This window comes from Fusarium graminearum, chromosome 2 (assembly GCF_000240135.3).
Source record: "Fusarium graminearum PH-1 chromosome 2, whole genome shotgun sequence".
Classification (NCBI taxonomy): Eukaryota; Fungi; Ascomycota; class Sordariomycetes; order Hypocreales; family Nectriaceae; genus Fusarium; species Fusarium graminearum.
Window position 1 is genome coordinate 8585045 of NC_026475.1, and position 14693 is coordinate 8599737.

Here is a 14693-nt window from a genome sequence, read left to right on the forward strand (position 1 = left end):
CGCCTCGCCTATCGTTCCAGACCTGCCTTGTCTTGTATGGTTAGGCTCGTATGTAAGAATTGGGGGTCCAAATCCATCCCTTAGCTTACCATCCCGCGTCTCACCAGTCATCTCCATCTTATTACCCGGCATCATTCCGCGCTGTGTCGTGGCAAAAGGTTTGCAGCATCTACCGTAGATTTCTCTTGGTTCACAAGTTTCCGAAAGGCCCGCGCGCCTAGAAGGTCAGGAACGTTCCAAAGCGTTTGGCGAAGGCCGACGATGGAGTACAGTGGCGTCTAACGAGGTGCCCAAATAGGAAATTCGACAAAGAAATGTGGATAGCTTGTACCGTTTGATGTTGAATGACAGCAGGGGGGAAACGTGTAGATCACGACAACGTGGGATTATAGAGAGATTGTTCCTACCGAGATGGCCTAGACTGTTCTGTGTCAAGGGTTTCCCATAACAGTCACCACAATGTTCTAGAGATGGCATTTCTTCAGATCATGCATGTGCGATATCACCAATATCTGACAGACAAACAAACATATCATGTCCACTTCCCCCAATGCCGTGCATAGAATCAACATAAACCCATGTCGAAGGTCTGTTCTCAACACCCAAAATAATCATTCACTGATCGGAATAACCCACGTGCTTAGTAGAGTTCTGAGTCCAAAAATACCTTATCAGCTACCAAGTCTAGTCTAGATGGTAGTTTGGTCTACATACAGACTCATGATATGATCCTCTATCTCGATCCTACAACTTTCTGCCATGGAATATGACGTCGCGATGCACTCACTTGTACTGTTGATATGCAAACTCCTGTCAGAAACCTATCCCAATCCTAGGCTAGTATGAAATATCGGAAACAAGATGAGAAATATCCCATCAAACAGACATCTGTATCCGTGACAATTGTTACGAACCCGGTAGGTTTTGGCTTTGGCTGTGAAACTAGGCGCAGGGATGTCATGGTGGGAGGGAAAAGTGGCCTGATTTCTCCAACAGCCCATAACTGAAGAGACCACCTAAAAACGCGTGAGCGGCAGGGGCCGGAACGGAGAGTTCGGGAATGGTTAATGTTAGTCTTGTTGTATCTGCACGCCCATTTCGTGCCTAACAGTACTTAAGTGGAATCGCGAGAAATACTCGTCGAACCGTCTCCGTTGTCGTCCGTTGTACAGGGCTGATGGGGTGTTTTGCGGCATCACGAGTCCCCGTTTTCTTGGGCCTTACGGTATTTCGGAGCCGGGAGTCGCCTTGTCAATAAACGCGGACCTGATTATTGCGCGTTTAAGAGATCATCTTTGATACTAGACGGTAACTATCACCGTGTCTCACCGGGAATACTCCATTCTACTGAGTCCGTTGATGAGAGACGGGAGAACAACCCCGTTGATCCCTTCAAGTGACAGCGGCATCTTTACGGCCCTGAGCGGCATATTTGCGGTTTTAGATTAGGTTTAGTCTAATTTAGTGTGTCACTAAAATAACGTGCCGCAGACTAACCTCAACCTTTTAGAGTTGGACTACAAGCAGTAATGAGTGAGACATGGATCCATCATCACGATGGTGTTTGAGAGAACACACCCGTCTTTTCTGTTCTGTACTCTTCAAAACAAGAGAACATATGCGATCTGCACAGTACAATGACGTTGGATTTCTTGTCTGTCCATCACTGCTAACCAGACAGCCGTACGTATCCTGGCAAAAATACAGAAGAGATCATCCCCAACCGCGGATCCGCTTCCGCATCTCTTTACTCATATCAAAATTCATTCTCACATTCAATTCCAAGACAAACCGAGGCATGTCTTTCATCTGATGCGGATACCTACATCTTGCTACAACCGTCAAAGCTGAAAAGAGACAAAAGCAAAGAAGAAGCAAAAAGTCTTGTTTTTTTAGGTCGTTGACATGCGGCACAGCGCAACGTCCCTGCAGCGGGCCGTCTCGGCTAACCATTTCCATCCATTAGAATTGCTTTTGCCATTGTTTTGGTGTGGACAACAATTTATCAAGTGAACCTTTCTTGTTCCTCTCGGTACGTGTACTTGCTCCATAAACCTGATGCATTTTAGACACCGGTGCTACGTCCTGAGATACTATTCGGGTTAATTAATTTCTTGACGCACCAACGCCCGTACCGTCTTCCGTCCCATCCATATTGATGATCATCGCGGCCAAGTTCATATGTCCCATCTCCAATGATGTGTCCTCATGGGATCTCGCATTATTTAAACGCAGCATGATATCACCCAAATCCTTAGCAAAGCAGATTCTACCCTTCTCATTGAAGCTATTCAGGACCTCCACGTTCAGAGCTTGATACCCACATACAAGCTTCAACCCTGCAGTTCGGCCGGACGAGAGGAAGTCCGGTCCTTCACACAGACAAGGCAAATTGACAAGAATGTCATTTTCGTAATATTCCCCGTCTTGGCCTAAATGTCCCTTCCCGAAGTGGCGCATGCGCTGTAACTCACCACGAAGGTACTCTGCCATTGAAGTAGAAATTCGTATTGTAGGTAGGCTGGCTGCTTGCTTTGCTTGTTCCCTGCAACGATCAACTAACCAACCAACAAACAGCACCGGACTGTTAATATATCCGCCCGTTACCTACCATTGCCATTTTGTCTCTGTTGGCCTGGGCTTGACGCCCGTTTGCTTCTCTTCCCCTCCTTCCAGGACATTGATGTGACACCTCGGTTGAGAAAAGATGATATCTCATAAATGACTCCATCGCCGATGTCTTTGAAACGAACCATTGCCCATACAAATAACCGTGCCCAATTCCGTCGACAATCTCTCGTTCAACAAACGAACAATCGCCTCTTTCCCCCTCTTTGATGATATCCTTGTTAGTTGTTCTCTACCCTGCTTTATGTTCACTACACAGTCAAAGCACCTCCCAATCCCAGATGCTGAGGTACAACATGCATATTTCCTGCTGCCCTGCAACCTCACGCTACCACACTAGCACTCTCTACTTCCACATTGAACCGTTGGCGTTGGACCTCGACCCTTCCATTCCCCAACCAAGCCAAGTCTGCAGGATCTCAGTAGAGGCTTTGCCGCATCTCGCTGACTGGTGCAGAGCCCGACCGTTGCAGCCAACCTCTATCCTCTTGTCTGTTCTCGGTACACGGCACCTTCGCCTCGACGATTGATCTACATGTCGACTTTCCCAATTCTGTCGTTGTACTCGCTGGAGTCCCTCAGCTCGCCAATCTGCACCCTGAAGCTAACGTGTATCCAGCAACGCAGCAGACCAACTCCACTTGCAGAGGTGACACAGCAGAGGCCAAGAGTGAACAAGCAGAGTGCCCCCTTGTTATAGCCTGTTCTAGACATACGAATTCTACCATTGAGAAGTCAATTATCGTGGTTTAGGACGCCGTGGCCGGCAAGTCGCGATAGAACCAGAACCAGAACTACCGACCAACCGGACTTCGGGACTCCCGGGGGGCACAGTTGAAGCTGCGTTCGATGATCTGACAGACGTTAGTTAATTTCTTCGTTTATATCCATTCGCCACGAGATAGAGATTGTTCCACAATTGGCGACTTGGCGACTTGTCAGGCATTCATGGCCAACAACTGCGCAAGCGGGCTAGCCCCAGATCTACTGAAGGTTATTAACAAAGATCCGCATTTACTTTCACATGGCAGAAACGCCGTTTTACCATAAAATGTGACGAGTCTCATGGAATGTGGGGTTTACTGAATCTTGTTTGTGAATTATAAGTGAACGGCGAAAGGGTAGATTAGTAACACGAGCTTATCCCGAGTTACAACCAACACAACAGGAAGCTCAATTATTCGGTCTCTTATCTATGTACCAGAACTTAGAACTAATGTTCTGATACTTTTATTATATTTCCACTATGATAACAGGGTCGCCATTGCAATGGGGGCGTTTGAGCGCTTGACTACATCTCATTGACGTCAAGACGTTGCTCTTATTGCAGATCTCACAACAACACCTGGCTAACCTGGGGCATTCTGTCAACATATTGAACAATCTCTGAACGGCTCCAGTTCTCCGTCATCATTTTCAGTGAATCGATATAATTGTTATCCTAAGCCAAGACTGTTGAGTGTTCGTTTCGCACTCGATAGTTCAAACTCACGATCAAGGAGCCTGGGAGGGCATACGAAGAGCCATATCACATCATTATTCTATTACCATAGGTTTCTGATCAATTATGGGCCCTTTAAAGTATGTTAAACGTACTATCATTGCTTAAAAATGCCTGTCACTAGTGTTGTCGCTGAGTTCCAAGATTATGCCCTCTGAAGTACATACCCTGTAGATTATTAACTCGTCAACACTCTTATAAACCAACATAATCTTTACTAGTACCTCACTCAGCTCATTCATAATAGTTATATACAGTACAAAGCGTTGTACTATCACTGGCAGTTGCCTTGTGAGTGACTCCCACTAAGCATCGGGATCAACGCTGAACACTCAACTCGACCCCCGAACACCACCATCACTACTCACATATTACCCGAACACCAAATACACGTTCTGTAACTTACTTCCATTGTAACCCTCAGTATTGTTCCTGATATATTCACCGGTAGTCATTTGCCTAGTTGTAGATAGCTGAGTGCCATGCCCTGTCTAAAATACATGGACTTTGCACATCGTTCGAGCAAGTCCTATAGAACAATCGCAATGATGAACAACATGACAGCGTCTTCAAAAGCATCAACCCCCCCCCCCCCCCCCCCCGGTTATTGCTACAGCTTCCTTTCTCACTCAACCGATTTTGGCTACATTTGACACCTTATCTTTGCCCACGTAAATGCAAACAGAAAATCGTCATCCAACACCCCAACACCGACAACATGTCTCACGCAAAGGATACCACGACTCCAGACCCCAAAGGAAAGGGCAAAGAAGTTGCTGATCCCGCCCCAAAGAGCATCTTAAAGTCAACCCAGGATGCCTCTGCCAACATCTCCCAGCACGTCAATTTCTCTTGGGAAGCTAACACAATAACCCGCATCCCAGCCGACAATCGCGGTCGTCGCCTTCCTACCGGTAAAGAGAATAGGCGCGAGCGCTTGTACTATAATCTCGAGAAGAATCGGGTGGTTGCCAACAACTCTAGCGTTGAATGCGGCGCCTACGTTACCCAGGACGATACCTGGGATGAATGGGAAATGATCTCTCGTCCCGGCCAGGAGGATGCTACCTCCGAGGTGGGTGGAGAAATCACCAGCTGCCGTGAGGTTATGAATCTGCCTGGCGACGACCGTGCCGCCTCTATCCTCAGTGAGCCGTTTGAGAACACGTGCACCCGACTCCAGCGCCAACTGCAGCGTGACTCCGAGACTGACCTTAAGTGATCATGTTTCCTCAGTAAACTCGACGAATAAAAGTATGAAATGTTGACCGCGTCTACTTGCAATCGTAGTTGTTCCCTGGGCAATGAGAACTGCGCCCTTCGTAGCGTAATCTCGCTGTGAGATGTGGTATTTCTTATGGTTTGTGACCCTGGGCATCGCTTGGGCAAATATCGTAGAATATTAGGTACCTATCGTAGGCAGACATCTTAAGTCTTCCCGAATTTTTAGATAGCACGGGATACATCTAGGTTTATCGGGGTCGGGTTCTGTCTACCTAGAAAGTCTGATAATACACTGGTATTAATGGCGTCTGTAGATAAGTATTTAATATCATCATGCTTGCCCTTATTCAGCGGCCACCGAGGCCCTCCATACCCCTAACATATGTAGTGAGTGTCTAACATAAACTCTGCATCCCTCCCCTGGTATGCAAGCGATCTAGCAGAAAGGTCTTATTTAATGGCTAGCCCAAGCTGCTAGTGGCCATCCCAGACAAACGTTGAGTCCTCCTCAGGTTACGGAGTTTGCTTCCAACCGTGATGGCTTCTCGCCTAGCAGATACTGGGCTGTCCAGCTGCTCGATAGAAACAGTCGAGGATTGTCCGTCCGCGTCGAATTCACTGCCCACGAATGAACCGGAAATAGAGCTGCCCTCCTATTCTGCAGCCTTCTCCGCTCCTCCGCGCCAAAGGCCGTAATAGCCTTCGCAGTTCTTCCACAGCTTGATGGTACCATCCTCAGATCCGGTTGCGTAAAGCTTGCCGTCAGGAGAGAATGCGATCGACCAGATGGGACCGTGATGTCCCTTGTGTGTGTCAACCTCTGTTCCATCGTCATAACGAATCACCTTGGCCCAGGTACCAGGTTCTTCGCCAACAACAAGTTTACGGCCCTTGAGATCAAGCGACACACTAGCGATAGTGTAGGTCAAAGAAATGCGCTTCAGCTCGTCCATCGCCTGGACACCACCCCAGAAGTACGCCGTCTTTCCAGCCGCAACAGCGAGTACGGGCTTTCCACCACCAATGTCACTGGGCGAGGCGTACTGGGGGGCCAATGATACCATTTCACAGGACTTGATGTCACCATCGAGAACCTCGTGTCGGATGCATGATCGGCTGGGTAGGTCCAACCAGCGAATTGTCTTGTCGGAGGCAGTCACAACGATATTGGGGTCCTGGGTCCAGCAAATGAACTTGATGGAGCCAGTGTGAACACCCTCGCCAATTTCAAACCCAGTCGAAGCGTTGATGGTAGTTGGGGACCCGGCTACCGGAAGCTCTGACAAGTCAAAGATACGTAGCTTCTTCTCCATGCCACCGGTCGCAATGAGGTCGGAATTATCGGGAGGATATGCAATGGCACGCACGATGTGGTCATGCTGCAGAGTGTGTAACAACTCGCCGGTGTAGGTGTCCCAAATCTTGCTTTAAGAGTGTAAGCGAAGCAATGATTTGTCCGTCGAGCTTACTTACGCTGTGAAGTCAGCTGATGCAGTCGCAGCATGGTGGGCATCAGGGCTGAGCCTGGCCTGCCAAACAGCACCTTTGTGACCGATGAGAGTACCGATCCTAGACGAGTCAGAAGAGCCAGCGGGTCGTTATCATGGACACCTTACCAATCGCCAGTAATACCGTTACGAAGCATGGGGTTGCCATCTAATAAACATCAACACACGATCTACCAGAAGAAACCCAACAACGCACCTTTACAGGCCGAGATCATGTAGTAGACATCGTTCTTATCTTTGTCGGTGTCTTTCTCGATAGCTGAGAAGGCGATATGCGGGACGGGTCGAGAGTGACCGTGGCAGGTCAGAGGATGGTACTGCCGAGGTTCGGAGGCCATTGCGACAGTTGCGAGAATCGAAGATCGATGATGGGGATTGTTGACTCTGGCCAATTGCGGTTGGTTGAAATGTGAAGCTGTATCGGACAGACACGAAGGTGTTGCTCAATGAGAATTGAGGGTCAGGGTCAAAATTCTAAAGGAGAGTTGAAGTCGTAACGGTCGTAGGCGTCGTTAAGAGCGATCTGTATCGTGACTCGTGGCAGTGATTATCGCGTGTCGTCGCAGAAGTGTGGAGCGCCTTTCTCGAGCGATAACAAGGACAAGACTTGGAGGAAAGGGATTGAGGATTGGAAGACGACAAGGAGACGAAACAGGTCGTGGTAGTTTCAGAGAGAATCGCAGAAGAGAGAAGCGTAAGCGTGCCCCCAGATCAAACCCCCGTCCAAGAAAAGAGTAGAAAGAGGAGAAGACAAAAGGAGGGTGGGCGGTGATAAATTGCCAAATATTTGCGAAAGACGGGGAAACAGCAGCGCGCATTCAAAAGACAGGGTCACGCTTGCCCACTTCGTACAGCGGGGTTACAGGAATGAAGGCGGTGGACCTCTCTTTCAGAACACGCACCGCCACAGGGCGGGGTGCTGCAGAATACCTTGTTAGCTTGTATGGCCGAGATTTGTACATGGCAGCAGTTGATGTGTGACGACGACAAGGGGAAAGGATTTTATAAAGTGCAGTCCTTCAAACATAAGTAGACTGCCCCTTCTCAAGATAGATCCATAGAGCTCTCAAACTAGGTATCCCTACCCATTCTTATTCCTACCTAATTTCTGGTTATCTACCATGTCCGGCCAAGTGGAGGTGGCTAGGTCGTCTCTAGTGACGCAGTGTGGCTTAAGCTGGACCGACGGGCAGGAAGGGGCAATCGATTAGCTTCCATCACTGACCACTTTCGATCTGTCAACGACTTTCCAATTTGTCACGTTGCTCTTTGATGATTGTTTATGATACAACTCCACCGTGATTCTTTCTTGATTTCGGTGATTTTTCTCTTGGAAAGATAGCAGGCCATTCTCTTTCTTCTTTGTCATTCTCACACCATCGTCCCTTCCAGTCTATTACTCCCCACTGTGTTGAGCAGTGCCACATACATACTCAACTCATCTTGTCTAACCCTCACCAAAATGACTGACTTCAAGCTGTCCGCACAATTGGTCGGCCATGAAGCTGATGTAGGTGGTGTTCAGATCACATTAAAAGGCTCTCTTGAACTAACAGGTTATCTAGGTTCGAGCCGCAAGCTTCCCCTCTCCCGATACCGTCTTGACTGCCTCTCGCGATTGTAGCGTCCGCGCATGGCGTCGCACCCAAGCATCTTCTCCAAACTTCGATGCAACTCTTTTGAGCCGCGGCTCTGAATACGTCAACTCTCTCTCCTTCTTTCCTCCAACAAACGAACATCCTGATGGGTATGTTGTTTCCGGTGGAAAAGATACCATCATCGAAGTCAAGTCCCCCAACGCAATCAACACCGATAACGCCGAACGTCTTCTGATCGGTCACTCAAACAATGTCTGTACTATTGATGTTGCCCCTAGTGGCAAGTATCTGGTGTCCGGTGGTTGGGATGGTCAAGCGCGTGTTTGGAGCCCTCAGAAGTGGGAGACCGAGCTCTTACTCGGTGGTCACGAAGGCATGTCGGTCTGGGGCGTTGTTGCTCTCGACGACTATACCGTAGTGACTGGCTGTGCTGACAAGAATATTCGCATCTTTGACTTGCGGCAGTCTACCGCTGGAGAGGTGGCACCGAACTCAACTATTTATACACCTGACGTTGTCCGTGCCCTTTGCCGGGTTCCCAAGAATCACCCGAGCGGTGCCGATATTGCGAGCGCGAGCAACGACGGTACCATCCGTCTATGGAAATTGAACGGCCAGCAGGTTGCCGAGCTTCACGGTCACGAAAGTTTCGTTTACAGCATTACAAGTCTCCCGACAGGTGAACTGGTCAGCTCAGGAGAGGACCGCACTGTCAGGGTATGGAAGGGCAACGAGTGTGTACAGACCATCACTCACCCCGCTATCTCTGTATGGACAGTGGCAGCGAACCCCGAGACCGGAGATATCGTTACAGGAGCCAGTGATAGCATTGCTCGCGTTTTTACAAGAAGCCCCGAACGTACTGGTGACGAGGCGATGCTTAAGGAGTTTGAGGAATCCGTCAAGTCATCATCGATACCCCAGCAACAAGTCGGCGGCATCAACAAGGAAAAGCTCCCAGGTCCTGAGTTCCTAACTTCCAAGTCTGGCACCAAGGAAGGTCAAGTTCAAATGATCAAGGAGGACAATGGTGCCGTGACTGCTCACACATGGTCCATGAGCCAGCAGCAATGGGTCAATGTTGGAACAGTCGTCGATGCTGTCGGCAGCACTGGCAAGAAGGTCGAGTACAACGGAAAGATGTACGATTTCGTGTTCGATGTTGACATTGAGGACGGAAAGCCTGCTCTCAAGCTTCCCTACAACCTCTCTGAAAACCCTTACGAGCGAGCCACCAAGTTCTTGGGCGATAACGAATTGCCACTATCCTATCTCGACAATGTAGCCAATTTCATTACAGAAAACACAAAGGGTACTACTCTAGGCCAAACTTCAGAGCCCAGCGGCCCTGACCCTCTTGGTACTGAGTCGCGATATCGCCCTGGTGAGAACACTCAACCTAAAGTGCTCCCTCAAAAGGACTATCTGAGCATCACAGCAGCTAAATATGAAGGTTAGTCTCCCATTTCATCGTTATCCGAGCATCCACTGACTATTCAGCTATTTTCAACAAGATCTTGACCATCAACAAGAACATGGTTTCATCAGGCCGCAAAGATGCTGCTCTCAACCCATCTGACGAATCCACTCTATCCGAGCTACGCACTGCCCTTGAGTCCAACAGGCCTGCTCCTCAACACGCCATGCCTCTTGTCGTCCGTATTCTCACCCAGTGGCCCTACTCAGACCGTCTAGCTGGCCTCGATCTTCTCCGCTGCGTCGCCAAGTATCCTCTTGTTGCACAATTCTCTGATCCGACCGCGGGATCTCTTCTCGATCTTGCTTTCGCATCATCTCTGCCCCAAGACGAAACTCCTAATGAGAACGCAGCCATGATGGGTCTTCGTACGCTTGCAAACATCTTCTCCACCGCCAATGGCCGCTCGGTTGTTAGCGCTCAATCGGATGAGGCAATCTCGTTCCTGGAGCGCGTCGTTGGTGTAGCATCCGATCCTATTGGACCTTTTAACCGTAATGTCTCCATTGCGGCCACCACAGCAGCAATCAACCTTTCAGTTCTCGTCCACCGTGAGCGTCTTCTTGCCCCCGAACAACGTCGTCGTCTAGCCATCCTTCTTGGTACAATTCTTTCTCGTGATGGTCAAACGGACTCAGAAGTTCTATACCGTGCCCTTGTAGCGCTCGGCACATTGCTCTCCGCATCAAAGGCCGAAGCGGCCAATCTCGGCATCAAGGGGTGGATCCAGGGTGCTGCGGGACGGAGCTCGGAAGAGCGTGTCAAGTCTGTCGCGGCAGAATGCACCAAGGTAGCTCCGTGAATGTGATGGCGGCAATGCAAGCGTTGCAACGCCAGGCCGGGTTCCGCTTGACGCAGAGACAGTGTCGGAAGTACGGCAGTAGAAGAGAACGACATAGAACAGTAAATAGATACCAGCTTTTCTCCACCCATACCTATGTAGTCAGGGTTCCGTTTTGTCTGATCTTGATGCTCATGTGTATGGCTCTATTTCGGGTCAATTAGACTAGACGTGCGTCATCGAATCAGATTTCACTTTCGTCGTTGCAAACAAGTTGGAGTTGATCAATCGTAAATTTGTTATTGACGCAGTGTCTCAAATGAATGAAGCAATATAGGAGCTCCTCCAACACCAAAACAAGACATTCTGGCCCATTTCAGGGCTCATCAGAAGTAATTATAGAAACAAAAAACCAGGGGATATCCCAATTCCCACCATAAACGCCGTTCATTATGCTTTCAGATATACGTTTTGTTCACTACATCACGCTAGCAGAAAAGCCCACAAGCCGGCTGCCACCAGGGGTATCCAGCCCAGCTGACGGAAAGCTGGGGTGGCACCGGATTCGCTCGCGTATTCGTCTGACCCGGATTCCTTGGTCGTGATAGTGTATATATCTGCGAAGCCGATGTCGGTCGAGTTGAAGCAGTTGGTCTCGTTGACCTCTTTGAGTCTCTTGTCACCTGGATCTGCAAAGATGATATCGACGCACTACGTTTATATTAGCTGGCTGTTGACAAGAAAATGATTGACTGCATGTGACGTACAGAGTAGAGAGCTGCGCCATGTATGGCGAGTTCAACAACTTGGATTGTCGCTGTGTCTCCGGCCTTTACTGTCGTGTTCTTTGGCAGAGGCACCTGAGGGAGGCAGATGGTTCCGGGAAAGGGGTTGTTGGTGGGACCGAGAATCTGGAACATGGGAATCATGGGGAGAGTCATGTTCGCAGGACCACCGTCAGGACCGTCGTCGCCGAAGCCCATGTTGATGTAGGCGAATGCTGTCTCGTGACCGCGGAACCAGCCAGGCTGGAAAGCGACGGCACCACCTGTCGTGGGCCAGTATGTACGGTTTGTTGTAACATTGTGACCACCGCCTTGTTATTTATTAGTTGTTTGTCCCGTGTTTGCTTGAGCGGAAAAGGAACGTACATGGATATATCCATTGCATGCCATAGGGAAAGGTCGCATTGGTGATGAGGTTGTTCCCGCGCCAGCCCGGGTAGGTGATTACACTGTGGGCGGATACAATTGTCGCAAGGACGAAGGTGAGCAGTGCTGAGGTGCGCATGTTTGCGATTTGTGTATGGGTTGTTGTATATCGGTAAGAGTCGCTACGCTTTCGGGTGTAGCAAACAAATGTCGCTATGTTTCGCGTCCAGGTAATAAGGCTCAGCCTCGTGAAGCAATGAACATATCACGAACCAACAAACAGAATAGCAGTCAGACACTATCGGAGAAAAAAGAACAGAAGAAAGATTGAAGATTGAAGATGGGGAAAAGGGCTTATGAACTGGCCGCATGGCCTCGAGGGGGGCGTGGACAGGACAAGGTCTTAAGGAGCCGGGGAACCGAGTGGCCATTTTTTTTTCTTGAGGACCAGGATCCAGGGCGGCGGCTGCAAGCACTTGATTTGATGTGATGGACATGGTAAGTTCCTCAAGGCCAAAGATGAAAGAAGCAGTGTTGAGTGTGATTTGAGAAATCTGCCCAGTAAGAAGCCGTTGGAGATGCTTGCTGGAGGGTGTGACCCCTGTTGCAGGACCCGTAGAGAGCGTGGAGAGCGAGCCAGTAGGAAGCTGAGGAAGCAGTGACAGCCTGTGAGTTGACTTGTTTCTCGCTTTTGGTTGGGTTGCTTTAAGCGCTGACGCTAGGGCGGGGCGGGGCGCAGGGCCAATGATCTGCGGGAGCCTTAATCGTGGCGCTCGGCTCCAATATCCAACCTCCAACCTCCAACTCGTCTCTCTCACTCACTCCCCGCTTGGCAAGGCAAGGGGATAACATCACGATGAAAAGGCAAGGCTCATTCAATAAAAAAATACTCCATGAACTGACTTTGCTTCAATATCGGATCAGTCATGCCGGATTTCGGTGTCACTCTTGTATGTCTGTATTCATCTATCTGCTGACTTTTCACACTAGACGCCGTGTTGCACATCACAGAGCACAAACACAACCGTAAGCTGATAGTTTGTCACAGTCACAGTACTACGTTGCAACGTTGGTTTGTGCGTAGTTTGGCCACTGGGATAAATGACCATGCCTTCTTGTGCTCGTGCATCGCGATGCCGTGCTGTAGAACACCAAAAGACTGCACACAAATGACCACAAAGGAAAAGAAAAAGAATAATAAAGACAATCATGTATTCAGGAAAATGCTATAAAGTCGTGTCCAAATCCAAACCAGTCGTTGAATTTTATCGTTATCGATTTAATTGTTCTTCAAGTAAAACGCTACTGTCCAGTCCAGTCCAAAGCTCCTCCCTCACCTTGACCTCACCGAGCTACACCGAAACGGTGGAGTCCCGAAATCTCAATCTTCAAGACAACCTCACTGAGACTCACTATAAAAGTGAACATCTCACAAGAATCCTCTTTTCATTCAAAGTCAATTGATCTCATTCATTCCACTCATATCCATTCTGATCCCCAATTTCTCTTGCCTCTAATCTCACTACATCCTTCACTCTATTGACTCATCACAATGTCTTCCCCTAAAGATTCCCAGGAATGGACTCAAGTTTCTCGCAAATCTCGCAAGAACAAGTCCAAGTCCACAAGTTCTAATCAAGTACCTTCATCGTCTCGCTCACATATCAACGCCCGCAGAGAAGTCCCCAACAAGGAAAACATTCGCACCCCAGCTGAACTTGAAGCATCTTACAGACAAAATCGAGAGCACTGGGAGTCTGAACCATCATGTGCAGAGGTCCGTGAGCTCATCGCGAGCAAAGCCTCACATCTCAACAAGATCAACCGCGCTATCAACTTTGGTGTTGGCACGTTTGATCCCAAGGGGGTCTACAATCCCAAGGCATCGTTCGTACAACTCGCAGCATTTGATGTCATTGTGGAAGAACTAGGTATGGCAACTTGACAATCACAGAAACAGAACTAACAGGTCTATATAGAGAAAATCACAGGTGAAAAGATAGAGACGTATATCCAGGACCCCCTATTCAGCGGCTCCGACAAGACTTTCCTTGGCAACCTCGGCCACACTGTCGTCGAAGAGCCAGCAGGAAACGATCTCATTACGCCGACTACCTTCTTCTTTGGCGTTCATCTCTACAAGGGCGTTTATAAAGACGCATTCGAGAAGCATCTTCCTGTGCTCTTTATCGGAACAAGCTGGGATGCTTGGGAGAAGTAAGCTGCCCTTTGATGTTTGTGTCAATTGATGTGGCTAACAGAACATCTAGTACGTTGGATGTGGATGGCCTCGAAAAGATCAAGGAGATACACAATACGTTTGAGCATTGCGAATTCCCCGAAGACAAGTACGACACGGCCTTTTCGACCACGGGTATCTACTGGAAGGTCAACGGCGAGGATGAGAAGAGTGAGTCGGTCGAGGATGAAGACAAGGACAAGGTAAAGGAGAAGGATGAGAGGAATGGGGTCGCAGTCAAAGGGGACGAGGATGAGCTTTCCAAGAAACTTGAGTCGACTACCATCTCGTAATAATTAAGTATCAACGAGATCAATTGACATCCTGTGGATATTTATTCTTCTTTGGTGCCATCAGTGCTCGACGGTAACGGAGTGCTCCACAGGTATTTCGATTCTATCATTTTCATCTCACCTCTTCAGTGTTTATTTTCTCTAGCCTCTCCACCCCATTCTAGCCAGCAACTTCTAAATTCATCTTCACTCATCATCACCCCATTTAGCACAAATCTTCATTCCCAAGTCTTATGACATTTTAGGCACGTTTGGTACGCTATGATCCTTCTCCTGTTTTCTTGATCCTCTCT

General features: G+C 48.8%; 6 protein-coding genes across 6 annotated transcripts; 3 read left to right on the top strand and 3 right to left on the bottom strand.

Annotated features, from left to right (window-relative positions):
- Positions 1-1962: 1962 nt before the first annotated feature.
- FGSG_12575 (uncharacterized protein) lies at positions 1963-2620 on the bottom strand (the record flags this gene model as incomplete). Its single annotated transcript, XM_011324696.1, is given in 3 exon segments — positions 1963-2093; positions 2124-2607; positions 2612-2620. Coding segments are annotated over 3 exon segments (624 nt in total).
- Positions 2621-4847: 2227 nt separating this feature from the next.
- FGSG_02813 (uncharacterized protein) lies at positions 4848-5351 on the top strand (the record flags this gene model as incomplete). The annotated part of the gene is made up of 1 exon (XM_011324697.1): positions 4848-5351. The coding sequence occupies one exon, from the start codon at positions 4848-4850 to the stop codon at positions 5349-5351; it is 504 nt and encodes a 167-aa protein (XP_011322999.1).
- Positions 5352-6006: 655 nt separating this feature from the next.
- On the bottom strand, positions 6007-7199 carry FGSG_02812 (uncharacterized protein; the record flags this gene model as incomplete). The annotated part of the gene is made up of 4 exons (XM_011324698.1): positions 6007-6778; positions 6827-6922; positions 6970-7009; positions 7058-7199. The coding sequence occupies 4 exons, from the start codon at positions 7197-7199 to the stop codon at positions 6007-6009; spliced, it is 1050 nt and encodes a 349-aa protein (XP_011323000.1).
- Positions 7200-8323: 1124 nt separating this feature from the next.
- On the top strand, positions 8324-10738 carry FGSG_02811 (uncharacterized protein; the record flags this gene model as incomplete). The annotated part of the gene is made up of 3 exons (XM_011324699.1): positions 8324-8371; positions 8427-9912; positions 9960-10738. The coding sequence occupies 3 exons, from the start codon at positions 8324-8326 to the stop codon at positions 10736-10738; spliced, it is 2313 nt and encodes a 770-aa protein (XP_011323001.1).
- A 253-nt stretch (positions 10739-10991) lies between these two features.
- Positions 10992-12149, bottom strand: FGSG_02810 (uncharacterized protein). The gene is made up of 3 exons (XM_011324700.1): positions 11869-12149; positions 11485-11813; positions 10992-11428 (listed from the first exon to the last, which is right to left on the bottom strand). The coding sequence occupies exons 1-3, from the start codon at positions 12005-12007 to the stop codon at positions 11201-11203; spliced, it is 696 nt and encodes a 231-aa protein (XP_011323002.1). The 5' UTR covers positions 12008-12149; the 3' UTR covers positions 10992-11200.
- Positions 12150-13364: 1215 nt separating this feature from the next.
- On the top strand, positions 13365-14400 carry FGSG_02809 (uncharacterized protein; the record flags this gene model as incomplete). Its single annotated transcript, XM_011324701.1, has 3 exons — positions 13365-13799; positions 13848-14085; positions 14139-14400. The coding sequence occupies exons 1-3, from the start codon at positions 13421-13423 to the stop codon at positions 14398-14400; spliced, it is 879 nt and encodes a 292-aa protein (XP_011323003.1). The 5' UTR covers positions 13365-13420.
- Between the last annotated feature and the right edge of the window lie 293 nt (positions 14401-14693).